Source organism: Leptonychotes weddellii, chromosome 12 (genome assembly GCF_054177405.1).
Source record: "Leptonychotes weddellii isolate Sample4059 chromosome 12, ASM5417740v2, whole genome shotgun sequence".
Classification (NCBI taxonomy): domain Eukaryota; kingdom Metazoa; phylum Chordata; class Mammalia; order Carnivora; family Phocidae; genus Leptonychotes; species Leptonychotes weddellii.
This window is the reverse complement of record NC_138380.1, coordinates 6,101,211-6,123,803: the sequence shown is the minus strand read 5'-3', so window position 1 is coordinate 6,123,803 and position 22,593 is coordinate 6,101,211. Positions and strand designations below refer to the sequence as shown.

Here is a 22,593-nt window from a genome sequence, read left to right as displayed (position 1 = left end):
TTTTTTTTTTTAAAGATTTTATTTATTTATTTGACAGAGAGAGACAGTGAGAGAGGGAACACAAGCAGGCAGAGTGGGAGAGGGAGAAGCAGGCTCCCCGCTGAGCAGAGAGCCCGATGCGGGGCTCGATCCCAGGACCCTGGGATCATGACCTGAGCTGAAGGCAGACGCTTAACGACTGAGCCACCCAGGTGCCCCCATGCTTTCCATTTTCCAGGAACTCCCTTCTCTGTGAGCCAAATTCTATTTTTCACTGCTCAGTTTATAAACGCCCTCTGTGAAAGCTTCCCTCATTTGTCTTTTTTATTCAACAAATTATCAAACACCTGATACCTAGGCACTGTTTGTTTTTTATTTTATTTAAAGATTTTATTTATTTATTTGACAGAGAGACACAGTAAGAGAGGGAACACAAGCAGGGGGAGTGGGAGAGGGAGAAGCAGGCTTCCCGTTGAGCAGGGATCCTGATGCGGGGCTCGATCCCAGGACCCTGAAATCATGACCTGAGCAAACACTTAACAACTGAGCCACCCGGGCAGCCCCCTAGGCACTGTTTTAAATACTTGGGATACATAGGTGTACAAAACAGATCTTTGCCCTAGTTGAATTTATATTCTATCAAAATCCATTTCTTCCCTGTGCTGCACGTTTGCATAACCCTTTCCCAGACTAGTGGAAGATTCCATTCTGTTTGAGTGTGTGTGCACTCACAAGTATCTGAGTAACCCCCACGTGCAAGGTCTACGGAGGAGTACATGGTTAAATCCGAGATCTTTCTCTTGGGTTTACAGGCTGTTAAGGGAATCTAATATAATTAGAAAATTACATGTCCCAAGTGAGGCTAAACAGGTCGAAATTCAGAGAACAATTAAATTTAATTGTGAGTTGTTGGGGAAGACTATGAGAGGTGACTTTTGAACTGGACCTTTAAGGATGGGAAGGATGGGAAGAAGGACATTGTAGTTGGAGCAACAAGAGCAAGAGAGGAGATGTGGGGCATATACAAATAATTCATTTGATTTGGCTGGAGGATAGGATGCAAGAAGGGGTGTAGTGGGGGATGTGGTTGGAAAGAGATTGGGATCAGGCTAAGGAGTTTGGGTTTTATTGAGTTAGTAATGGGGAGCTGAGAGTTTGAGCAAAAGGGTGACCTGATTCTAACTGTGATTTGGGAATAGTAACCTAATGAGAGTTCGATCATGTGGGTTTTTTTGTTTGTTTTTGGTTGGGATGGGGGCTATTCGGAGGTTTCTGAGTGAGACCAACAAGAGCCAATGAGTACTTGATTGGGTGCAGCTGCAGTGGGAAGAGAGCCACGGACAAGGATGGATGGACAAGACCGCCAAGGCAGAATCAACAGGATGTGATGCTTTTTGAACAGGGACCAGACTCCACAGCTCTGCATACTGGGGCTTTGCACATAGATGCTCACCTTATTTGTTGAATGAACATGTATAATGGGTATTCACAGAATAAGGAGCTCAGGATTGTCTGAACTAGGAAAAGCTCCATGGAGGAAGAGGGACTTGGTTATACTTCTGGTCTTCCTCTGCTAAGACTTCCCTTCCTAATGCTTTATAATTCTGGGTGGGTCCACTTTCTAATCTAAATTACATGCCTGGAAATTGGTTGGAGGGGTGTCCTAGGCATTCTTTCTCTGAGCTGCCCCTATCTCTTGGCTGAGAATGTGCTGGTGGGGACACTAGTGCTTTAGTATTTTGATCCCACTTGAGTGATCCTAGGTGGGTTTTTTTTGACCCTGAACTTCTAATGATACTACCTTCTGCAGGAGAGGCTTGATGATGGGCTGTTTCAGTGACCTGCGCTTTGGTGGAGTCACTCCTGTTCCTCCAGGGTCTGCACCTCCACTTTGGAAATCCAGTGTCAGCTCACCGAGAGGTATTCAGGCTCAGGAGGTCTTACCGGAAAAAGAGCAAACACAGGAAACATTAATAAATAAGGATGCACGTAATTGTAGTTTATATTCGAGCTATACCAGGCTGGTCTGCTCAGCAAACCACATCGTGGTGTAAAGGTTTTGTGCTTTTTGTTTAAAATATAAAATCAGAGCATGGGAATGGGAGGCAGCTGTAGGAACCTGATGAACACAGTGTTTCTCAGTGTGATCACCATGCCGGTAGAATCAGCATCACCTGGGAACTAGTTAGAAATGCAAATTCTGGCCACTGCCACCCACTCCAGCCTCAGACCTGGACACTCTGATACAGGTGCCCTGCAGTCTGTGTTGTAACCAGCACACCAGGGGAGCATGATGCACACTGAAGTCTGAGTACCAGTGACTTACAAAAACTGTCTAAAAAATCTAAGACAGCTGTCAAAAATTAGAGCACTCTCCCCTGAATAGAGCTTGTTAAATACTAATGTTTTCTTCCTCTCCAATCCATTTTCCAGACTCTTTGCACTGGGCATTAAATCTTATAAGCTCACAACTTAACCAGTATTTTATAATCCTTAATATTTTGGTCTGATCGACCCCCCAGAGATCCTAAGGATGCTCTTAATGCTTTCAGCACACATTTGCAAGTTATTAGGTTGGGTTATTTTCTTTCTTTTTTTTTTTTTTAAGATTTTATTTATTTGAGAGAGACAATGAGATAGAGAGAGCATGGGGGGGGGAGGGTCAGAGGGAGAAGCAGACTCCCTGCTGAGCAGGGAGCCCGATGCGGGACTCGATGCAGGACTCGATCCTGGGACTCCAGGATCATGACCTGAGCTGAAGGCAGTCGCTTAACCAACTGAGCCACCCAGGTGCCCTGGGTTATTTTCAACAAAGATCTCCATAGTGAATGATGCTATATATTGATTGTATTTCTTAAAGTAAACTTTCTAAGCTTGCCCTAAAGACTAGGGTGCACCTTACTTGGAGAAGGTATCAGTGTCATTTGACCACGCTTTTGCTTGCATCAAATATATGGGCTAATAATTTTCTTCCCTTCCTCCAAAAAGAGAAAATACTAAAAAGGAGAAACTGCAGAATAATTTCTCCTGGGAAGAGTTTGTAGGCTCTAGGCTCTTAAGACTAGGATGAACAGAAATGCAGAAAAGATAGAAGATAAAACTTAGCACGTTTTACTTTATATTCAGTGGTTAACTCTGGTTTTCCAAAGTAAGGCTCTTGGGTTACAGATGAGGAAGTTGGGTCCCAGCTTGAGTGGTTTATTCGAGATGTGTGAAGGTCTGAATTAAGTGTTGGATTTACTCTTGCTGCACTCCCAGCCTGGAGCCAAAGCTACAGAAGGTCCCCGCCTGGTGGCTGGTGGGCGAGTGGAGACTGGGTGTGGCATAGAAGGCTCCAGAGGACTCTGCCAAGCATCCCTGAGCAGAGTGTCTGCTGGGGAAGTAGATCCCCCGGGGAAGGAGGAGGAGACCCAGGATTCCCAAAGAGGATTTGGGGAAGGGGGAGAGAGGTTTTTTTTTTTGTTTTTAATGAAATAAATTTTTCCTGAGGTGTATTTGTTCTGGAAAACTAAACAAGTGGTTTTATTTACTTTTTAAGATTTTATTTATTTGAGAGGGAGCGAGCGAGAGAGAGCACAAGCAGGGAGGAGAGGGAGAAGCAGACTTCCTCTTGAGCAGGGAGTCCCATGTGGGGCTCGGTGCCAGGACCCTAAGATCATGACCTGAGCCGAAGGCAGCCGCTTAACCGACTGAGCCACCCAGGCGCCCCAACAAGTAGTTTTAAAACCTTTATCTGTCCCATCCTACCCCACCGCTGGGCATATCGTGTATACCCAAACTAAGTCACTTTGGGTCCTTTAGAGGCGTTAAACCGGTAAATCTACATATATTTTAGATTCCCCGGCAAGGACTGCCCTTCTTCTCCCACACAGAGGGGAACTCCCACATTTTCTTAGTGTCCTGCACGGCTGCTTCATTAGCTCCTGGACTCGATTCTCCCAAGTGGGACGCTGGGGCCCTAACGTCCTGGGGTGGGGGGTAGGGGTAGGGGCCAGGGCTGGGCCCAGCAAGCTGCTCCTGCACGGGGCCCGCGGGGAGCCGCCACCGGCGTCCACTCCCGCGGCCCAGGCCAGGGGGGGCGGCCGGCCTCCCCACGGGTGACCCCGAGGCCGCCAGGGTGGGCGGGCGCGCGCGGAAGGCCGCGGGCCGCGGGCGTGCGGTCCTTCGGGCTGCAGGGGGCGCTGTGCGCACCCTCGGGCCCGGCCGCGAGCGCAGCTCTTGTTTAAAGGGCCGACGGGGCACGTGGCTCGGACGCAGCTCGCGGCCGCCCGGCAGGAGCTCCGAGGCTGGGCGGCTCCGCTCCGCCTCCGCCGCCGCCTGCGCGCCGCGCCAGGCCCGACAGGCCAGGCCGAGGAGAGCCGCCGAGAGAGGGACGCGAGCAGCCATGGCCGGAGCGGCGCCCGCCCGGGTAAGCGCGCCGGCCCGCGGACGCCCAGACGGGCCGGGGCCGCCGCCGCCGCCAGGGCCCGCGAGGGTCTCCTCCCCGCCGGCGTGGAGCGGCCCCGCCGCGCGGCCTTCCGACCCGCCGCCTCCGCCCAGGCTGGCGTCTGCCGCGTCGTGCCAGCTCGGTCCGCCCCGCCACCCCGGTCTCGTGTCCGGGCCGGGCTTTCGGGCCGACCGACCGGGCGGCCCAAACGGCAGGCGGGGCGGCGGGGGCGGCGGGGCGGCCCCGACGGCGGGGGACAGGCCGGGCTTCCTAGCAACACTTCAGATGACAGGCCTTGCATTGAAACGGAGTGGCTGTTTCCTCCCGTCCATTGTCTGGTTGGTGGCAAGCAGGGAGGACAGGGTCGCCCAGCCCCGTGCGGTTCTGACAACCCGAGTCTGAGGCTCAGGGAAGGGACCGGCCCAAGGTCACTCACCTAGTCGAGGCCGTAGTCCGACGTCTAGGCCAGAATTTTGGAATTCCACCCCCATGAAGGTACCCAGGCTTCTACTTTTACCTAAGAGAAAGGTATGGAATGCTGTTTATGAGAGGGATGGTAGGTAGATTTTTTTTTTTTTTTTAAAGATTAGTTTAGCATGTTGAATTAGATTATTTGGATTACTTTGGAATGTTGGTCGGTAATGTGCAGTGTGCCCAATTCGGAGAAAAGAATCCTCTGGCTATTTTTGACACACCAGAAAATCTCTTGCAAACAGAATGCAGTAAGTGGCTTCTACTATTATTAATACCTCTTAGTGAAGTTTTTTTTTTTTTAAAGATTTTATTTTTATTTATTTGAGAAAGAGAGAATGAGAGACAGCACAAGACGGAAGAGGGTCAGAGGGAGAAGCAGACGCCCTGCTGAGCAGGGAGCCCGATGCCGGACTGGATACCGGGACTCCAGGATCATGACCTGAGCTGAAGGCAGTCGCTTAACCAACTGAGCCACCCAGGCACCACTTAGTGAAGTTTTTGAAACCTTGATTTTTGTGGATCCTTTTAAAGTAGGAGCTTCCCCTCCCTCTTCTTTCATTAATGAGTTTGGTCCTTCCCTTAGGAGTCCCTGAGTGCAAGGGAGAGAAAAGGGGTGGGAATACTGTGGTTTGTGGCCCTGTCCCCCCGGGAATACCCTCCAAGACGACATCTCTGTAACTGTGGTGGTGACATCACCAGCTCCCACCGAACCCGGAGCCACTCCCTCAGAACTTTTTCTGACCATTTCTATCTGCTCACTCCTTTCCCTCTACCATCTTACAGTACCCGAGAGTCAAACAGGACGGGTTTGCCCCCAACTCTTTCTATACAGAATTTTTCTCCTGGAGAAGGAAGAACCACATAATTTTTTTTTTTTTAAGATTTTATTTATTTGACAGAGACACAGCAAGAGAGGGAACACAAGCAGGGGGAGTGGGAGAGGGAGAAGCAGGCTTCCCGCGGAGCAGGGAGCCCGATGCGGGGCTTGATCCCAGGACCCTGGGATCGTGACCTGAGCCGAAGGCAGACGCTTAACGACTGAGCCACCCAGGCGCCCCCACATAATTTTTTTTTTTGCATTCCCCCATTGCACCTTTACAATGGCAGGTGGTCAGTAGTTGTTACTGAATGAAGGTTGTTTAATTGTGTGGTCATTCATTCATTCAGTAGGTATTCATTGAGCATCTGCAGTGAGAGAGGCACTCTTTTAGAAGCTGGGAATACAACAGCGAATCACACACACCCTCGGGGAACTTATGTTCTGGGGGAAACAAACCAAAACCCAGGCAGATGCATGGAATCGTCCTGGATTCTTTTCTTCTTCTTTCTTTTTTAAGATTTTATTTAGGGCGCCTGGGTGGCTCAGTTGGTTAAGCGACTGCCTTCGGCTCAGGTCATGATCCTGGAGTCCTGGGATCGAGTCCCACATCGGGCTCCCTGCTCAGCAGGGAGTCTGCTTCTCCCTCTGACCCTCCCCCCTCTCATGCTCTCTCTATCTCGTTCTCTCTCTCAAATAAATAAAATTTAAAAAAAAAGATTTTATTTATTTATTTGAGAGAGAGAGACAAATAGCAAGAAAGAGCACAAGCAGGGAAGAGAGGGAGAAGCAGACTCCCAGCTGAGTAGGGAGTCTGACACGGGGCTTGATCCCGGGACTCTGGGATCATGACCTGAGCCAAAGCAGACGCTTAACCAACTGAGCCACCCAGGCGCCCCCCAGCAAGGCTTTTAGCACGAGGTACTGGGACTGGGCTGTTGCACATGCTCCGGCTCATGCATCAGGCACCAGGGTGAGTTGAGGCACTCTAGAAGCTCTTTCCAAGGTGCCAAAGGACAATGGAATGAAAAAGGTGGAGAAAAAAAGCCCATGGGAACTGCTTCTTGCTGCGTCCCTGAGCCTGAACCATCAGCAGCAGCATCGTCAACATCCTTATCATTATCATCTTAGCTGAATCAACATGGGCTTGTGTGCATTGAGTATTTACCACATGCTAGACATTGTGCTTTCAACAAAGATTGTGTCATTCATTCCCACAATCTTCCCATGTGAGTACCATTTTCTAGATGTGGAAGTGAAGTTGAAAGCTGTGTGAAAAACCTTGCCCAAAGTCAGCCAGCTTGGGAGTGGCGGGGTTGCTGCTTGGACCTGGGCTCTCTGGCAGCAGATCTCATGTTCTCTGTGCTTCCAAGCCTGTCCCTTCATTTGCAGAGGAGGAGGAGACTAAGATCCAAGATGGAAGCCACCTGAGAACCGCAGATGCTTTCTGTCTTTGGCCATGTGTTTCCTCCCGTTTTCCACTTGCTAATTCCTTGGTCCAGCCAGTGTTGCCTGTCCCTCACTGATGTCCCTGCCTCCCTCCCACACCTGCCTGACTGGCCCGTAGGATCCTGGCTGGGGCTTTCCCTGGGCAGGGGTCACTGTGAGGCTTTGTGAAGTACGCATTTTGATGGTGTCATTCTGATACCATCTCCACTTTTTCTTCTTGTGGACAGGCTCCAGAGAGGGACAAGCAGACAGAGGACGAAAGCCCTTCGACACCTTCTTTGTCACCCCCACCAGCTGCTGAGAAGAACTCCTACCTGTACTCCACGGAGATCACACTGTGGACGGTGGTGGCCGCCATCCAGGCCTTGGAGAAGAAGGTGGACTCCTGCCTGGCCCGCCTGCTTTCGCTAGAAGGGCGGACGGGGACGGCCGAGAAGAAGCTGGCGGACTGCGAGAAGACGGCCATGGAGTTCGGGAACCAGCTGGAGGGCAAGTGGGCCGTGCTGGGGACCCTGCTGCAGGAGTACGGGCTGCTGCAGAGGCGGCTGGAGAACATGGAGAACCTGCTGAGGAACCGAAATTTCTGGATCCTGCGCCTGCCCCCGGGCAGCAAGGGGGAGGTCCCCAAGGTATCCCTCGGGCGCCTGGGGTGGGACAGCCCAAGGGACTGTGCCTGTAAGTGTGTGGGTGAGCGTGCGCGACACTGTTCCAGGTGCCCGTGACCTTTGATGACGTGGCCGTGTATTTCTCTGAGCCGGAGTGGGGCAAGCTGGATAATTGGCAGAAGGAGCTCTACAAGCACGTGATGCGGGGCAACTACGAGACGCTGGTGTCCCTGGGTAAGGCTGCGTAGGTGGGGATCTGGGTCTGTGTCCGCAGATTGGCCTCCAGCAGTCTGTGTCTTTGCTTTGACTTCTGTTCTTCTAATGTCTCTCCAGCTCTGTGGGCAGCTGGGTGGCGGGTGTCCAGTCTTGACGCAGCTCCCCTTCCGTTCTGTATGCAGATTATGCCATCTCCAAACCAGACATCCTGACCCGGATGGAGAGGGGAGAGGAGCCTTGTCCTGAAGGCCCGTGGGGCCAGGAGGAGGGAAGTAAGAGGGAGGCGGCACGCCCAAGGAGGCCAAGCCCTGGTGAGTGGGAGCGAGACGGGGAATGAGTGGGGCACACTGCTCTCCTGGGCTTTCCAGACGTGCTGTGAGGCCAGGAAGGGGCACAGGCCCTGAACGCGAAGTGGGGCCCACTGTGTCCTAGGCGGGCCTAGGAGCTTTTGTCTTAGAGCCGCACGGTTTCTGCTTCTGAGTGACGGGCCAGCGGTACCGGCATCGTGTGGTTGGGTGTTGTGCGGACTCCGGGACGCGGCGGACGTCAAGCGCGGACTTGCCGAGTGCTGTGTAAGCGGGTGACCCTGCTCACAGCAGCATATTGCTGCCTCTCTTGCTTGCCTCTCCCACCTCTGCTCCCTGACGTGAACCCGCGGCTCTAAGGCCTGGCGTGAACTGGCTTCCCTTTGTGGAAACGGCCCTCTTGGAGGAGCGGCCCCGACTTCGTCCCCAGAGCTGGTGTGGTAAGGGACAGTGGTTCCGGAGTTGACAGCACATCAGAGTCATCTGGGAGGCTTTTTTTTTTTTTTTTAAATAAAATTTAAGAAAATAAACGGAAGTAGGGAGAAGAGTCCAGCAAACCTCCAAGTGACCGTCGCACACGTGGAGCAGTGATCAGGAGTCGCCACGTTGGCTTCCTCTGTCTCTTCCTTTTCTCTGAACGTAACCGAAATACCAGTGTCACACCCAGCAGATTAATACCTCATCCCGAGTCCATGTTCTCTTTTCCCCGCTGATTATCTCAAAACTGTTTTCTGTAGGTGTTGGGTCCCCTAATGCTGGGACACCGACGTCCACCTGTTGCATTCGATTTATAAAAAGTCTGTTAAAGGGCGCCTGGGTGGCTCAGTTGGTTAAGCGACTGCCTTCGGCTCAGGTCATGATCCTGGAGTCCCTGGATCGAGTCCCGCATCGGGCTCCCTGCTCGGCAGGGGGTCTGCTTCTCCCTCTGACCCTCCCCCCTCTCATGTGCTCTCTCTCTCAAATAAATAAATAAAATCTTTAAAAAAAAAAAAAAAAGTCTGTTAAAAAGCCCGTGAAAGCTTCCCCCCGTCCCGCATTTAACAGCCTTATTGTGATAGAGTTAACATACCAGCCAATTCCTGGATTAGAGTATACAGCTCATTGTTTTTACTCTCTTCACAGTTTGGTGACCATCACCACAATCTGAACTTTCCTCGCCCACCAAAGAGAAATCTGTACTTGTGGGTGTTAATTTCCTGTTTCCTTCCCCCTGCTCCCCGGCCCTAGGCAACTTCTCATCTCCTCTCTGTGTCTTAGATTTGCCTCTTCTGGGCATTTCACGGAAATAGAGTCCTACTGTGTGGGACCTTTAGTGACTGCCTTCTTTCACTGAGCGCGCGCTCCAGGCTTACCCACCTTGTGGCCTGTGTCAGGACCTCTGTGGATACACACGTTACCACATTCTCTTGCTCCGCTCCTTGGTTGATGGACCATCCTCACCTCCCCCTCTTTAGTATCATTTCTTTGTTGACATTCTAACGTCATTTATCTTTTTTTTTTAAGATTTTATTTATTTATATCAGAGAGCGAGCGAGCACAAGCAGGGAGAGGGGCAGGCAGAGGGAGAAGCCGGCTCCCCGCTGAGCAAAGAGCCCGACATCGGGCTCGATCCCAGGACCCTGGGATCATGACCTGAGCTGAAGGCAGACGCTTAACGACTGAGCCACCCAGGCGCCCCATAATGTCATTTATCTTTTTAAATGCCATCCTTTCCTGTATTCTGGATTTGGTGTCATTTATTGTTCTTCTGTTGCTTGCATTTCCTATAAACTGGTAGCTCAGGAGGCTTCTTTAGATCCAGTTTCAACCTTATGGGCAGCATGGCTTCAGAGGTGGTGCCGTGTACTCCCTGCCAGGCCACGGCACGAGGCACGGAGGCTCCGTCCGCCTGCCTTCTGCTGATCCTGAGCTCGATCCTTCTGTTCTGCTCCCCGTCACCTTCTCAGTAGTCATTGCCCAGTGTTGCCCAGATTTGTTATTCCATTAGGGGTTGCAAAATAGTGAGAGTCTGTCATACGTATGCACTGCATAGCTGAAATTCTTTTATAAAGAATAATTTCCCTAATCAACTCTTAGTTTCCCTGAAATACAGTCTGTACAGAAAAGGCAGGATAGAAGCTTAATTCTTTTCCTTCATCTGTTTTCAGAGTGAAGAGTTACTGCCTTAGGAGCCTTCAAAGGTGACCAATACTTGGGCTTTTTTTTTTTTTTTTAATTTTATTTTATTAGGTTATGTTAATCACCATACATTACATCATTAGTTTTTGATATAGTGTTCCTTTTTTTTTTTTTTACTTTTTAATGACTTTAGAGACTGTTGAATATTTTATATATGCCAATCGTTTGCAGCCATTATTTTTTGTGCTTAAATTGTCCCATCTTTAGCTCGTGGGAGCCCTTTCAAGTTGGCTCTTAGGTCACTTTGATGTGAATTCAGTGGCTTTCAGATACCATAAAATGTTCTAGAATCATCTAGTGTATTTCCTGCCCCAGACCTAGAATGCAAATTTCTCCAAGGAGTTTTGATTCCTTTCAGTGACAAATGGTATTTGGAGACCACAATATGAGTGCCAGTAGTTGCTAATTTTTGACATTACTTCTAGGTTTTTCAGAAAATATGTTTTTTTTTGAGAAAATATGTGTTTTTGAAAAGGAAAAAATCATGAGCTCATAGTGATATTTCTCATTCAAATTTAATGTTCTTTCTTATACTTGAATATCACTTTCTTTTTACATGGAAATCTTAAACAGTTAGACTTTTGAATGAAGGCTGAGATTTTTTGCAGTTTTTTTTTTTTTTAAGATTTTATTTATTTGAGAGAGTGAGAGGGAGCACATGAGAGGGGTTAGGGTCAGAGGGAGAAGCAGACTCCCTGCCGAGCAGGGAGCCCGATGTGGGACTCGATCCAGGGACTCCAGGATCATGACCTGAGCCGAAGGCAGTCGCTTAACCAAGTGAGCCACCCAGGCGCCCTGCAGTTCTTTTTGTCCTCCGAACGCATTCCATTCAGGACTTATAGACAAAGTAATGCCTTTTAAGTCACTTGAAATAATTATTTTCTCTATGGGGTTATGTCACCAACTTGATACACAGTTAAGTTCACTTATTTCTATTTATTTTTAGATTTTTTATTTTATTATTTATTTTTAAAAGATTTTATGTATTTATTTGAGAGAGAGAGAAACCACGAGTAGGGGTAGGGGCAGAGGGAGAGGGAGAAGCATACTCCCCGCTGAGCAGAGAGCCTTACATGGGGCTTGATCTCAGGACCCCGGGATCATGACCTGAGCCAAAGGCAGACGCTTAATGACTGAGCCACCCAGGCACCCCTATTTTTAGATGTTTAGAAATGGTTCTTTTTACCTTTTCATTGAACGTTTTGAATATGTACGGCATGTTACGTTTGCAAAGTCAAAATGGTTTAACAGGATACATTGAGGGAAGTCTTATTTCCATTCTTGTCCCCTCCTTGTCCCTATAGATAACCATTTTTATTAGTGTCTTGTTTATACTTCCGGTGTTTCCTTTCGAAAAGATCAGTGACAGATATATTTGCTTTCCCCCATCCCTGTCTTACACAATTTGTCCTGGAGATCACTTCATATGTATATATATACAGACCTTCCTTCTTTACTTTTGTGGATGCGGAATGTTCCAAGGTGTGAGATCGCAGTTTGTTTAACCAGTCCCTGCTGGTGGACACTTAACGGTATTTCCAGTATTTTGCTGATATAAATATGCTGTAGAGGCTACTTTGTGCATAAGGCAGCTCATATTTTTGCCAGTGCATCTTTGGGATAGATTCCTAGAAGCTGCACCGCTGGGTCAGAGGTAAATGAACACATAAATTTTCGAGAATTTATCACCAAATAGCCCTCCATGGAGGTTGTATCATTTGCCTCTCCCTCAGTGTTGTGAAAGAGGCCCCTTCCCAGCACCCCCAGCCCTAAGCAATGACCGGTCTTCCTGACTATACCTATACATTTGCCAGCCTGGACATCTCATATAAATGGAATCTTATAATACGTGGTCTTTTGACTCTGGCTTCTTTCCCTTAGCATAGTGTTTTCAGGGTTCATCCATGTTGTACTGTGTATCAATATTTCATTTCTGTTTTCTTTTTTTTATCCTGGTCAAATACACATAACATAAAATTTACCATCTTAACCATTTTTAGGTGTACTGTTTGGTGGTATTAAATACATTATAATGTGATGCAATCCCATCAGAACTTCTTTCACCCTGTAGAGCTGAAACTCTATACTCATTAAACAGTAATCCCTCATTGTGTCCCCTGCCCCAGCCCCTGGCAACCACAGTACTACTTTCTGTCTCTATGATTTTGTCTACTCCAAGGACCTCATAGAAGTGGAATCACACAGCATTTGTCTTTTCGTGACTGGCTTTATTTCATGTAGCATGATGTCCTTAAGGTTCATCTGGGTGGTAGCGGGTATCAGAATTTCTTTCCTATTTTTAGTCTAAATAATCTGTTGTCTGTGCCTGCCACATTTTGCTTATCCATTCATCTGTTGACAGACACTTGGGTTTCCATGCTTTAGCTATTGTGAATAATGCTGCTATGATCATGGATATACAAATACCTCTTGGAGACTCTGTCTTCAGTTCTTTTCAGTATATACTTAGAAGTGGAATTTCTGGGTCATATGGTAATTCTATTTTTAATTTTTTTTAAAGATTTTATTTATTTATTTGAGTTAGAGAGCAAGAGCAGGGGGCAGAGGGAGAAGCAGGAGAGCCAATGCAGGACTCCATCCCAGGACCCTGGGATCATGACCTGAGCTGGAGGCAGACGCTTCACCGACTGAGCCACCCAGGCACCCTCTATTTTTAATTTTTTGAGGACTGTTACACTGTTTTCTACAGTGACTGTACCATTTTATATTCTCACCAACAGTGTGCAAGGGTTCCAGTTTCTCCACATTCTTATCAACACTTAATATTTTCTGTTGTTTCTTTTTAATAGTAGCCATCATAATGAGCGTGAAGTGGTATCTTATAGTTTCTTTCTGTGTCTAGTCTGTTGAATGGTTTTATCAAGAAAGGGTGTTGAATTTTGTCAGATGCTTTTTCTGTATCAGTTGAGATGATCATGGGGTGTTCTCCCTTCATTCTGTTAGTATGGTGTATTCCATTGTTTGAGTTTCATATGTTGAACCAACCTTGCATTCCAGGAATACACTCCACTTGGTCATGGTGTTTAATCCTCTTTTTTTTTTTTTTCAAGATTTCATTTATCTAGGGGCGCCTGGGTGGCTCTGTCGTTAAGCGTCTGCCTTCGGCTCAGGTCATGATCCCAGGGTCCTGGGATCGAGTCCCACATCGGGCTCCCTGCTCGGCGGGAAGCCTGTTTCTCCCTCTCCCCCTGCTTGTGATCCTGCTCTCACTGTGTCTCTCTCTGTCAAATAAATAAATAAAATCTTTAAAAAAAAAAAAAAAAAGATTTCATTTATCTATTAGAGAGAGAGAGCATGAGGGGGTGGGGTGGCAGAGGGATAGGGAGGAGCAGACTCCCCACTGAGCAAGGAGCCCAATGTGGGGCTCAATCCCTGGGATCATGACCTGAGCCGAAGGCAGAGGCATAAATGACTGAGCCACTCAGGTACCCCGGGAACAGGGTTTTTTTCTTCTTTTTTTTTATTAGAGAGAGAGGGGGGAGGAGAGGGAGGAGGGTCAGAGGGAGAAGCAGACTCCCTGCTGAGTGGGAAGCCTGACGTGGGAGTCGATCCTGGGACTCTGGGACTCGATCCTGGGACTCTGGGATCATGACCTGAGCCAAAGGCAGACTCCCAACAGACTGAGCCACCCATGTACCCCAACAGTATATTTTTAATGGTACCTCTCTTACATGAGTGTGGTTGAGTATCTTTTTATTTGTTTATGGGCCATTTAAATTTCTTACTCTGTGAACTCTTTGTTCATCTCTTTTGCCCTAGGGAGCTTTTTTAAAATGTACACTAATGGGTACCCAGGTGCCTCAGTCGGTTAAGTGTCTGACTTTGACTCAGGTCATGATCTCAGGGTCCTGGGATTGAGCCCTGTGTCAGGCTCCATGCTCAGCAGGGAGTCTGCTTCTCTCTCCCTCTGTCCCTCTATCCTCCGACTCATGCTTGCACTTGCACACTCTCTCTCTCAAATAAATTAAATCTTTAAAAAAAAAACAGGGGCTCCTGGGTGGCTCAGTCGGTTAAGCATCTGCCTTTGGCTCAGGTCATGATCCCGGAGCCCTGGGATCAAGCCCCATGTCAGGCTCCCTGCTCTGTGGAGAGTGTGCTTCTCCTTCTCTGCCCTTCCTCTTGCTTGTGTGTGCACGCGTGCGCACGCTCTGTCTCAAATTAATAAATCTCTAAAAATAAATAAATACAATAAAATCTTTTTCAAAAAATGCATACTTCCTAGGCCTACCCAGAACTACTAATGAGAATCTTGGGGTGCTTCCAAGGGGATCCTTATACATCAGCCTGGTATAGGACTCGGGACTGGAAGGCACTGTTGTGGTGTTCTGAGCTGGGAGGCCCTAACAAACCACATCCTTGGCCGCTGTGTCATGACTTGTCTGGTACGATCAGATGTTCCTGTGCTGTACCTTTTCCTTCTTTTTTAGCCTCTAAGGATCGGTGAAGTCCACTAGCCTGTGTTTGGCCTGATGCCCCCACCGTCAGTCCCAGTGACTACAGTCAGCCCTCCCTCAGAGGCTCCTGCCCCCCGGTGGGGGGGGGGGATCTCTGTGTTGTCCTTGGTGTCACTGAGTTGCATTTTCCAGGCCTCCCTCCACACCCAGAGCACATCCTCAGCCCCGTCAGCCCTGCCCGGGAGGAGCCAAAAGAAGGGCAGGTCCCCAAGCACCAGCAAGACTCAGAGGCAAGAGCAACTGTACCCGGAGCAACCACGGGTGAGTGAGGGCCACCGGGTAGCCGTGTGAACAGCATCTCAGCAAGGACCAGACAGGTGCTACTGAGAACGAGTGCTAAAGCGTGAGGGTGGGACAGATGGTGGGCACCAGGCTTGGCTGAGCTGGACGGGCTTCCTGGGAAGGGGACCCCTGAGACAGGCCTTAGAGGAAGGGTAGATTTGGGCTGGGAACGAAGGGCATTTTCCACAGGAGAAAATGGTCTGAGCCAAAGTGTGGGTCCCTGAGGCCTGGTGGGGGCCAGGCCCTCTGGCCTGGCTGGAGTGAGGGGAGGGACACACAGAGGTAGGTCCTGGGCCTCCTCAGGCTTCCGACCACGGTCACGTTAACCGGACAGTCTGTTATATGCCTATAGCACGGTGCTGGCATGTGCCTTCTTCAGTAAATGTCCTCTCTCTAGAGGCCCGTGAGGGGCTCTGTGGCTTCAGTCCCCCTTCCAGTGATAACTGTCTGCGTGTGTGTAAAGGAAGTTCCTGTCCATCCTTTTACAAAAATGAAGTATAACTCAGAGGGCATTTGGCATAACACGTGGCATATAATCCAGAGTGGTGGTGTCTCCAGACTGCACCTTGCTAGCTTGGCTTCTCCTGTTCCCATGCCTCCTCCTTCCCCCTCCTTCCCACGGGCTTGACTTTTCAGTCTGGGTTGCTTTCTCTCCAGTAATTTCTGTGACTCTCCCCCAATGAATATGAGCTCCCTGGGGGTGGAGGTGATCCTCCCTCCCTCCCCGGTGTCCCTGCTGCCCAGCCAGTGTGTAAGGAGAGAGGACCTTCTCATTGTCCCTGCTCCCCTGCAGACCTGGCACTGTGCCCCAGGGGCCTCCCCAAACCCTCTGTCCTTCGGAGGTCCATCAGGGTGACAGAGCTGTCAGCACTGGCCCAGATGGGAACTGGGGGCGTGGCCTTCACCGCTCTCCTCTCACCTCTGAAGCGGAGGCCATGGAGTGGGCAGTCCTCCGGACAGAGCCCTGGGGCCCCCTCTTCCTGGTTGGCATTCGAGCATGTCCGGGGTCTGCTCAGAGATGCTCGTGCCGTCCTGCACGAGCTTGGTGTCGGGAAAGGCCCTCACAGTGTCTCTCTCACAGGGCCTCCAGCCTCGGTTAAACGGGAGGAAGAATCTTCAGGTGGGGAGTCTCCAACCTCCCCTCCTGGGGACAGCCTGCCTGGCATGGGGCCAGGTAAGTGATGGGAGGGGGCCCTTGGGAGTGGGCTGGGAGTTGGCGCAGTGGGCCCAGGTGAGGGGCTTCTTCCAGAGGGGTTCCTTCCTCATCCCCAGGTACTGTTGCCCTGGGGCTCTTGGCGATCCAGACCATCTAGGTCCCGGTTTTCCCCCATCACGTCTGGCCTGGTGGGAACGCGCTGCTTGACCACAAGCTGTACGCACCAGGTCTGCGGTCTGGTGACAGGCCTCACGCAACCCTGTGAAGTGACTCAGGCGCACAACCTCCAGTGTCTTGCAGTTTGTACATGGTGGCCTACGGTTTAAATTTAGATCCCCTGCCTAGAGGCCACAAAACTCAGCTTACACCCTGATGAGCAGGAAAAAAGAAAGCAATTATCGCCCATCCTGGCTTTGGGGTGGTTTTCTGTCCTAATAGAAAGGGATCCAGTTCTCACCTGGTTCCATCCTGGTACCGGCTTTGGTGGGACGCAGAGGTGAGATCTGGGCCCACCTTGGGGTAGTGGCATGGTGGGAGTCCAAGCTGGAGATGGGCTTCAAATGAAGAGGTCTGGGAACCTTGGCCTTCACATGGAATAGGGCCTGAGACCCACACTAATCCCTAAGTTTAGGAATACCATGGTAGCCCATTGAATGCAACGGTTTAGATGCAAAATTTAGATGATTCTTATAGACTCCTTACTGATTCTGTAGCTGGAGGACTAAATTACAAACCGTTGGGTCATTTCCAACATAGAAATAAAAGTTCTGTCTGGAGTTATTGTGAGGGTTGCCGGTAAGCTGCACTGAGTAAGAACCCCAAGGTCTTGACATCAGGTGCTGGTCCAGAAGGTTCAGCAGTTGGCAGCAGTCTCCTGGGGTAGGATTTAAGTTCATGCTTCAGCAAGAATAGAAATTGCTGGTAAGGGGCTAAAGATTTCGTTTTAATAGAGGGTAAGGTTCGTGGTCAGCCTTTGAGCAGACCTTGGGCTGCAGCAGCTGAGCTGCTGGGCACTGGGGGAGGTCAGAGAAGCCAGTAGTCAGGGCTGATTCCAGAAAAGCCCAGAGGGGAATAGCAGTTGAAGGATATCGAAGAATGCACAGTGTTCCAGGTCGGGCCTGTGGCCAGGACCTTCCTTCCCAGCATCAGGGACCCCTGTGTTGCCTCAGAGCCCCCCTCTCTCCAATGTCCTGGCAGTTCCTATGCCTAAGTCCCACCTCAGAGTCAAGTGTGACTCACACTGAGGTCCAGCCAGGGAGCCTCGGTCCTCGTGCCTCCTGCCTGTCCCTTGAGAGCAGGTGCCAGACAGGTAGTGGATGCTCAGTGTTGATTTGTTATGTGGATGAGTAGCTCAGAGTATGGCTAAGTCACCCGCCACCTCCAGGCCTGAGGCTTCTTACCTAGTCCAGTGGCCCCAGGGCTCACTGTCATTCATTGATGGGAACTAATGTTATCAGAATTCTTGGGGATCCTGTGCGGCCAGTGTATCTCAGGGTCCAGGGTCTCCACTGCATCCTCCACCTGTTGTCTTTCACATCTGGCCTCTGACCCCCCCGGGTCCCTGGATCCTGGTTTTGCGGCTTTGTCTCCTGTCTCCAAGCTTGGCCTCCAGGAATGGGCCACTGGAACATCTGGGCCATGTGACAATAAACAGACTGGATGATGTTGGGAGGCCGTGCCTGCTCGGTAGGGCCAAGTGAACGGGGTCCCTGATGTGTGCTCTGAGCACTTGCAGGAGAAAGGGCTCTGCGAAAGCAGGAGCAGGGTGGGTGCAGATGTGGCTCGGGATGTGCTGGAGGCCAGGGCTGGGGGGAGTGGCCTGGGTGGGGGGCTAGTGTGGCCCACTCGAAATCAATGGAGATTCCTTTCTCCAGGTGGTGGTGGTGTGGTCATCAAGACAGAAGCCCAATCTGAGGACGAGATGATGCCTGAGCAGCTCTTCCTGGGGGAGTCCCGTAGCCAGCCCGTGTGTAGAATGCCCAAGGGGCCCAGGAGCAGGACCGCGGGCCCTGGCCGGCTTCATGCCGCAGGAGTGCCACGGGTGCGGGCGGGGGACCCGCGGCCCCCAGGGGCCGTGGGGGAGCCGCCCCGCATCCTTCCTCGCCGGCGAGAGCGGACCTTCCCCTGCCCTGACTGCGGGCAGAGTTTCCGCTTGAAGATTAACCTGACCATTCACCAGCGGACCCACGTGGAGGAGGAGCACAGGGAGACTCCGGGGAGCCCAGCCCCGGGCTGGGGGGAGGCCCACGCCGCTCTGGAGCCGGGGGAGGTGGTGGTGCCGGGCCCCGTCATCCGCTGGCTCCCCGAGGAGCCCGGAGGCCACCGCTCCCTGGCAGGCCGTCCGTGCCTGGGGCGGCGGCCGGCGACCAGCAAGGTGTACCACTGCAGCGAGTGTCTGCGCTTCTTCCAGCAGCGGAAGAGCCTGCTGCTGCACCAGCGCCTGCACACGGGCACCAGCCAGGGCTGGCCGGCCTGTCCCTACTGCGGCAAGGCCTTCCGCCGGCCCTCCGACCTCTTCCGGCACCAGCGCATCCACACTGGCGAGCGGCCCTACCAGTGTCCCCAGTGTGGCCGCGCCTTCAACCGGAACCACCACCTGGCCGTGCACATGCAGACTCACGCCCGAGGCCAGGCCGGCCCGCACTTCCCTGCTTCCTCCGCCCTCCCTGGGAGCCCCCCGCTGCCCCGGCCCAGCCACAGCCAGGAGGGCTGAGCCGGCAGGAGCGTGCAGGGGTACCCTCCGGCTCTCCCGGGCACCCCCCGCAGGACTGCTGTGCACCTTCAGGCCTTTCCCCTTGTGCCTGACGCCGGTTCCCCGTTCCGGGATAGCTTTGGAGAGAACTTTTCTTCATTCAGATGGGAAGCAGCGGCCGTTTTGGTGACTGTGTGTGTGACCAGATGCCTCAGTTTCCTCTTTCCTAAGTTTGTCACTCTTTGCCGCCTCTTCTACATTCCTGACTTAGGAAGGATCCCTTAAGGCTTAGAGGATGCCAACTTTCGGTGAGGGCAAGAGGACTGGAGATAGAGGCCCTTGCAGTAGGGGGCGATAGAGACACGGAGGGCCTGCAGTTTTGATACTGCCCACGCAGGTCACAGCAGAGTGGACAGTCTGAAGAGTAGGCACTGGAAATTTGAGTTTCCTACTGTGTTATTTTGAAACTTTTTTTTCCCTCCATACGGAGTCTTTCTAGTGCTTTTGTAAGTGTTAAGTGTGGTTGCAAAGGGGACCAGGAGCCCTGAGGGTCAGGAATTATTCTGCCACCTCCTTGTTTGTGGGGATGGTAGAGGGGCTGTCCAGATCAGCCCGGGTGTGGGAGGATGCTTGGCTGCTGCCCTGGACATCAGGTGCCTTCCTGGGTATGCGTTCTTTGGCCCAGAATGATTCCCAATATGCCATCATCCGTGATTGATTTTGGTTATTAGTTGAGAGGGGGAAACCGAGGCCTGGGGTGGCTGACCCTTCCCCCAAGGTCTCAGTATTATGGGTATGCACGCTGCATGGACTGGACCCCGCACAACTCCTTAGGGATGGGGGAAGACGCAGACCCAGCCCAGGAAGCTCCTCGCAGAGAGGAAGATCCCGATGTGGGTGAGGCTGTTCAGCCAAGCTGGATTCCTGAGCTACCAGGCCTGAGTTGTCGTTAAAGGAGCAGTTGGTTTTCAAGAATTTGGGGCTGGTAGCAGAGTTAGGCCAGGATTTTTTTAACCACCTCCAGCCTCATGTTCCTCACCTGTCAAAGGGAGTAATGACCCCAGTGCATCCTACCTCACCTTAGGGTTTTCAGGGTCATAAAAGATTTAGAGGCAGTGGGCCAAATAGGAAGCCTGGTTTTTGTCCTTCTTTTCTAGTTCAGGCCCCCCCCCTTTCTCTCCCATGTTCATCTCCAGCCCTTTGCCCCAGTCAGAATCCCTCAGGAAGGACCTTTCTTTTCTAGAGTGAGTGGAAGGTCCCTTGGGTGCAGAGTGAGGAGAGACTTTCCCCTTGGGCTATATCCCCAGGGAGCCCTTTGTACTTCAGTGGAACAAATTCTTACCAAAGCAGTGAGGTTCAAACCGTAGAAGTTCGGGCAATAGCATCAGGCCCCCTGGAGAAGTCTTGATGGCAGCTAGCATCTTGTGCCTCTTAAATCACACCACTTCGGGTGCTGCCTAGAGACCAACCCTTGGTTTGGGTGATTTAAAACTGGAGTACTGGGTCCTCGGCTCTTTTGATTGTCTTATTTGCCTTGGCACTATGTGAAGTGGCAAGCATTCAGACCTGCTTCCAGGTGCCTGGGTCCCTGGCTGTGCCACTTCTTGTTGCCCCTCTGACCCTCACCCCTCTCCCAAAGTCATAAACAGAGTTGGGGGCAGATGGGAACGTTACCATCATCTCTGGGGCAAGAGTGAGTATGCAAGTCGGTGAGAGTCCAGCCAAGTTCCCCTGGGCTTGGGAAGAAGAGCTGCCACCCTCCCCTGCTGTGCATTCTGCTTCTCTGCTCTGGTATCCCCAACCGTCACCAGGGGCCCCACCAGTCGGGGCTGGGCTGTCAGCAAGTGTTCAGACAGGATATGGTGCAAATGGAGCTGCTCTGAGCTTACCCCTTCGCTTTAAGAGCTAGTCTCAGGTGTTTCCTGGGGATGCCTCAAGGCTCAAAGTTCCCAGACCTTTCTAATGCTTAATGTCCTGTGTAAACACAGGTACTCCAGCAAGTACTCCAGCAACGGCACAAGCCAGGAGTGATCGCTGGACACAGGCCGTCCCATTTCTTCCAAAGCCCTCAGTGTGCCGGGTTCCTGGTTACCAGGCCTTGTGAGTTTACCCGGCACGTATGCATCGTGGTGCCGGAGCAGAGCGGTGCTCCAGAACCCTGGAGGCTAGAACCTGGTTTGGCCTTCGACTCGCTCCTAGCTCGACTCGCTCCTAGCTCTGCGTCTTGGCTTCCTCATTTGTAAACAAGGAAGGTGGGGTCCTGGTGCTAAAGGCTCTTAAGCACTGTGACGGTGGCGGTCCTCTGCCTTCATCGGTGCTCAATAAATATGTTGAACTGAAGGAGTGTGTGCTCATGACCTTCCTGCTCTCCGGGAGTCAGCCCTCTCGGGGAGCCCGTCCAGCAGGCGGGCCCGCAGCCCCGCACAGGCCTGGGCTCCCGGGCTGCGGCGGCGTGCGAGAGCAGCCCCGACGCCAGACGCCCTTGGCCGCCGGCCCCGCCCACTCTGGGCGTCCGCTGCGGGGGCGGGGCCTCTCGCCCGACCAGTGGGAAACCGGCTCCCGGCCGCGGGGACCCGCCGCGCGCGGGCCGGGGGCGGAGTTTCCAGGACTGGCCAATGAGGAACCGGCTTCGGGACGCGGGGCGGGTCCCACTCGGGGCAGAGCTGCCGCCTGCCCGGGCTGCCGCGACGCCGACGCCGCGACGCCGACGCCACGTTCGCCCGCGGCGTATCCGCCGCTCCGCGCTCCTAGAGCAGGCCGGGACGTACGGCCGCTGGAGAGCGGGGCGGGGGGAGGTGATGTCCACTGGGACGCTCGAGGCCACAGCGGCCACGGGGAGCTGTCTGAGGTCAACGATACAGTACCTTCTCCTTTCTCGGCTGCAGTTTGCTAGTCTGCGGACTTAGCCGCAAGATTTCCGAGGTTCCCGCCAACCCTGACGATTGGCCGAGCCAGCTCTGTGGGTTGGGGGAGGGGGCGGGAGGTCGGGGCGAGGGGGAGGATGGACCGTGAGCGTGTTCACTCCAGAGACCCTTCAGGGCTTTCCTTTTTTGGACCTGTCCTTCAGCCCACCCACTACGCCCCCTGCACTGACATCTTAGGGAGACCATCACCCCATTGTCACCCCCTTTTCCATACTGAGACCAGCTGCTGTTATCTTGGGAGGTTATTTTCCCGCCAACCTAGGCCCTCGCCTTCCTCCTGTGGAGCAGTCTTGCACCTGGCTGTGAGGATCCCCTAAAACTCTTCTAGGCGCGAACTCTGATTTCAGTCAGGATGCATTTAAGGGCCTGCTTGCTCTTTTCCCAAGTTCCCCAAGAAGTCCTTCCTACTGCTGGGAGGGGGTCTGTGTTATAGAGGACCTTTGGTTATGTGTGCTTCAGGCTCAGATTTGACTTAGTCTGTCCCTGGCCTGCATGACAAGAACTGTCAAGACGAGATTTTTCCACATCTCCGAAGGTAGAGGTGTCATCTCCTGGTAGAAATAGCTTTTTTTTTTTAATTTATTTTTATTTTTTTTTAAGATTTTATTTATTTTT

General features: G+C 51.8%; 1 protein-coding gene across 3 annotated transcripts; it reads left to right on the top strand.

The window, feature by feature from the left end:
- Positions 1 to 200: 200 nt before the first annotated feature.
- ZNF783 (zinc finger protein 783) lies at positions 201 to 21,394 on the top strand. Of its 3 annotated transcripts, XR_014139084.1 has the most exons (8): positions 4,082 to 4,387; positions 7,373 to 7,774; positions 7,858 to 7,984; positions 8,149 to 8,277; positions 15,057 to 15,185; positions 16,288 to 16,380; positions 18,237 to 19,362; positions 21,043 to 21,394. XR_014139084.1 is itself a non-coding variant. In XM_081799926.1 (7 exons), exons 1-7 carry the CDS (start codon positions 1,963 to 1,965, stop codon positions 19,073 to 19,075), a joined length of 1,725 nt encoding a protein of 574 aa, XP_081656052.1. In that variant the 5' UTR covers positions 201 to 1,962; the 3' UTR covers positions 19,076 to 21,394. The 3 variants fall into 3 exon arrangements, 2 of the variants coding, with proteins under 2 accessions (XP_081656052.1, XP_081656051.1); XM_081799926.1 differs by lacking the exon at positions 4,082 to 4,387 and adding an exon at positions 201 to 1,968 and having other exon boundaries at positions 18,237 to 21,394; XM_081799925.1 differs by having other exon boundaries at positions 18,237 to 21,394.
- The last annotated feature ends 1,199 nt before the right edge of the window (positions 21,395 to 22,593 follow it).

Bases quoted from the DNA above. Each gene is read 5' to 3' on its own strand.
- ZNF783 (XM_081799925.1), top strand. From the start codon at position 4,364: ATGGCCGGAGCGGCGCCCGCCCGG. The intron at 7,775-7,857 runs GTATCCCTCGGG...ACACTGTTCCAG, and splicing joins GCAAGGGGGAGGTCCCCAAG to GTGCCCGTGACCTTTGATGA. The intron at 8,278-15,056 runs GTGAGTGGGAGC...TGCATTTTCCAG, and splicing joins CCCAAGGAGGCCAAGCCCTG to GCCTCCCTCCACACCCAGAG.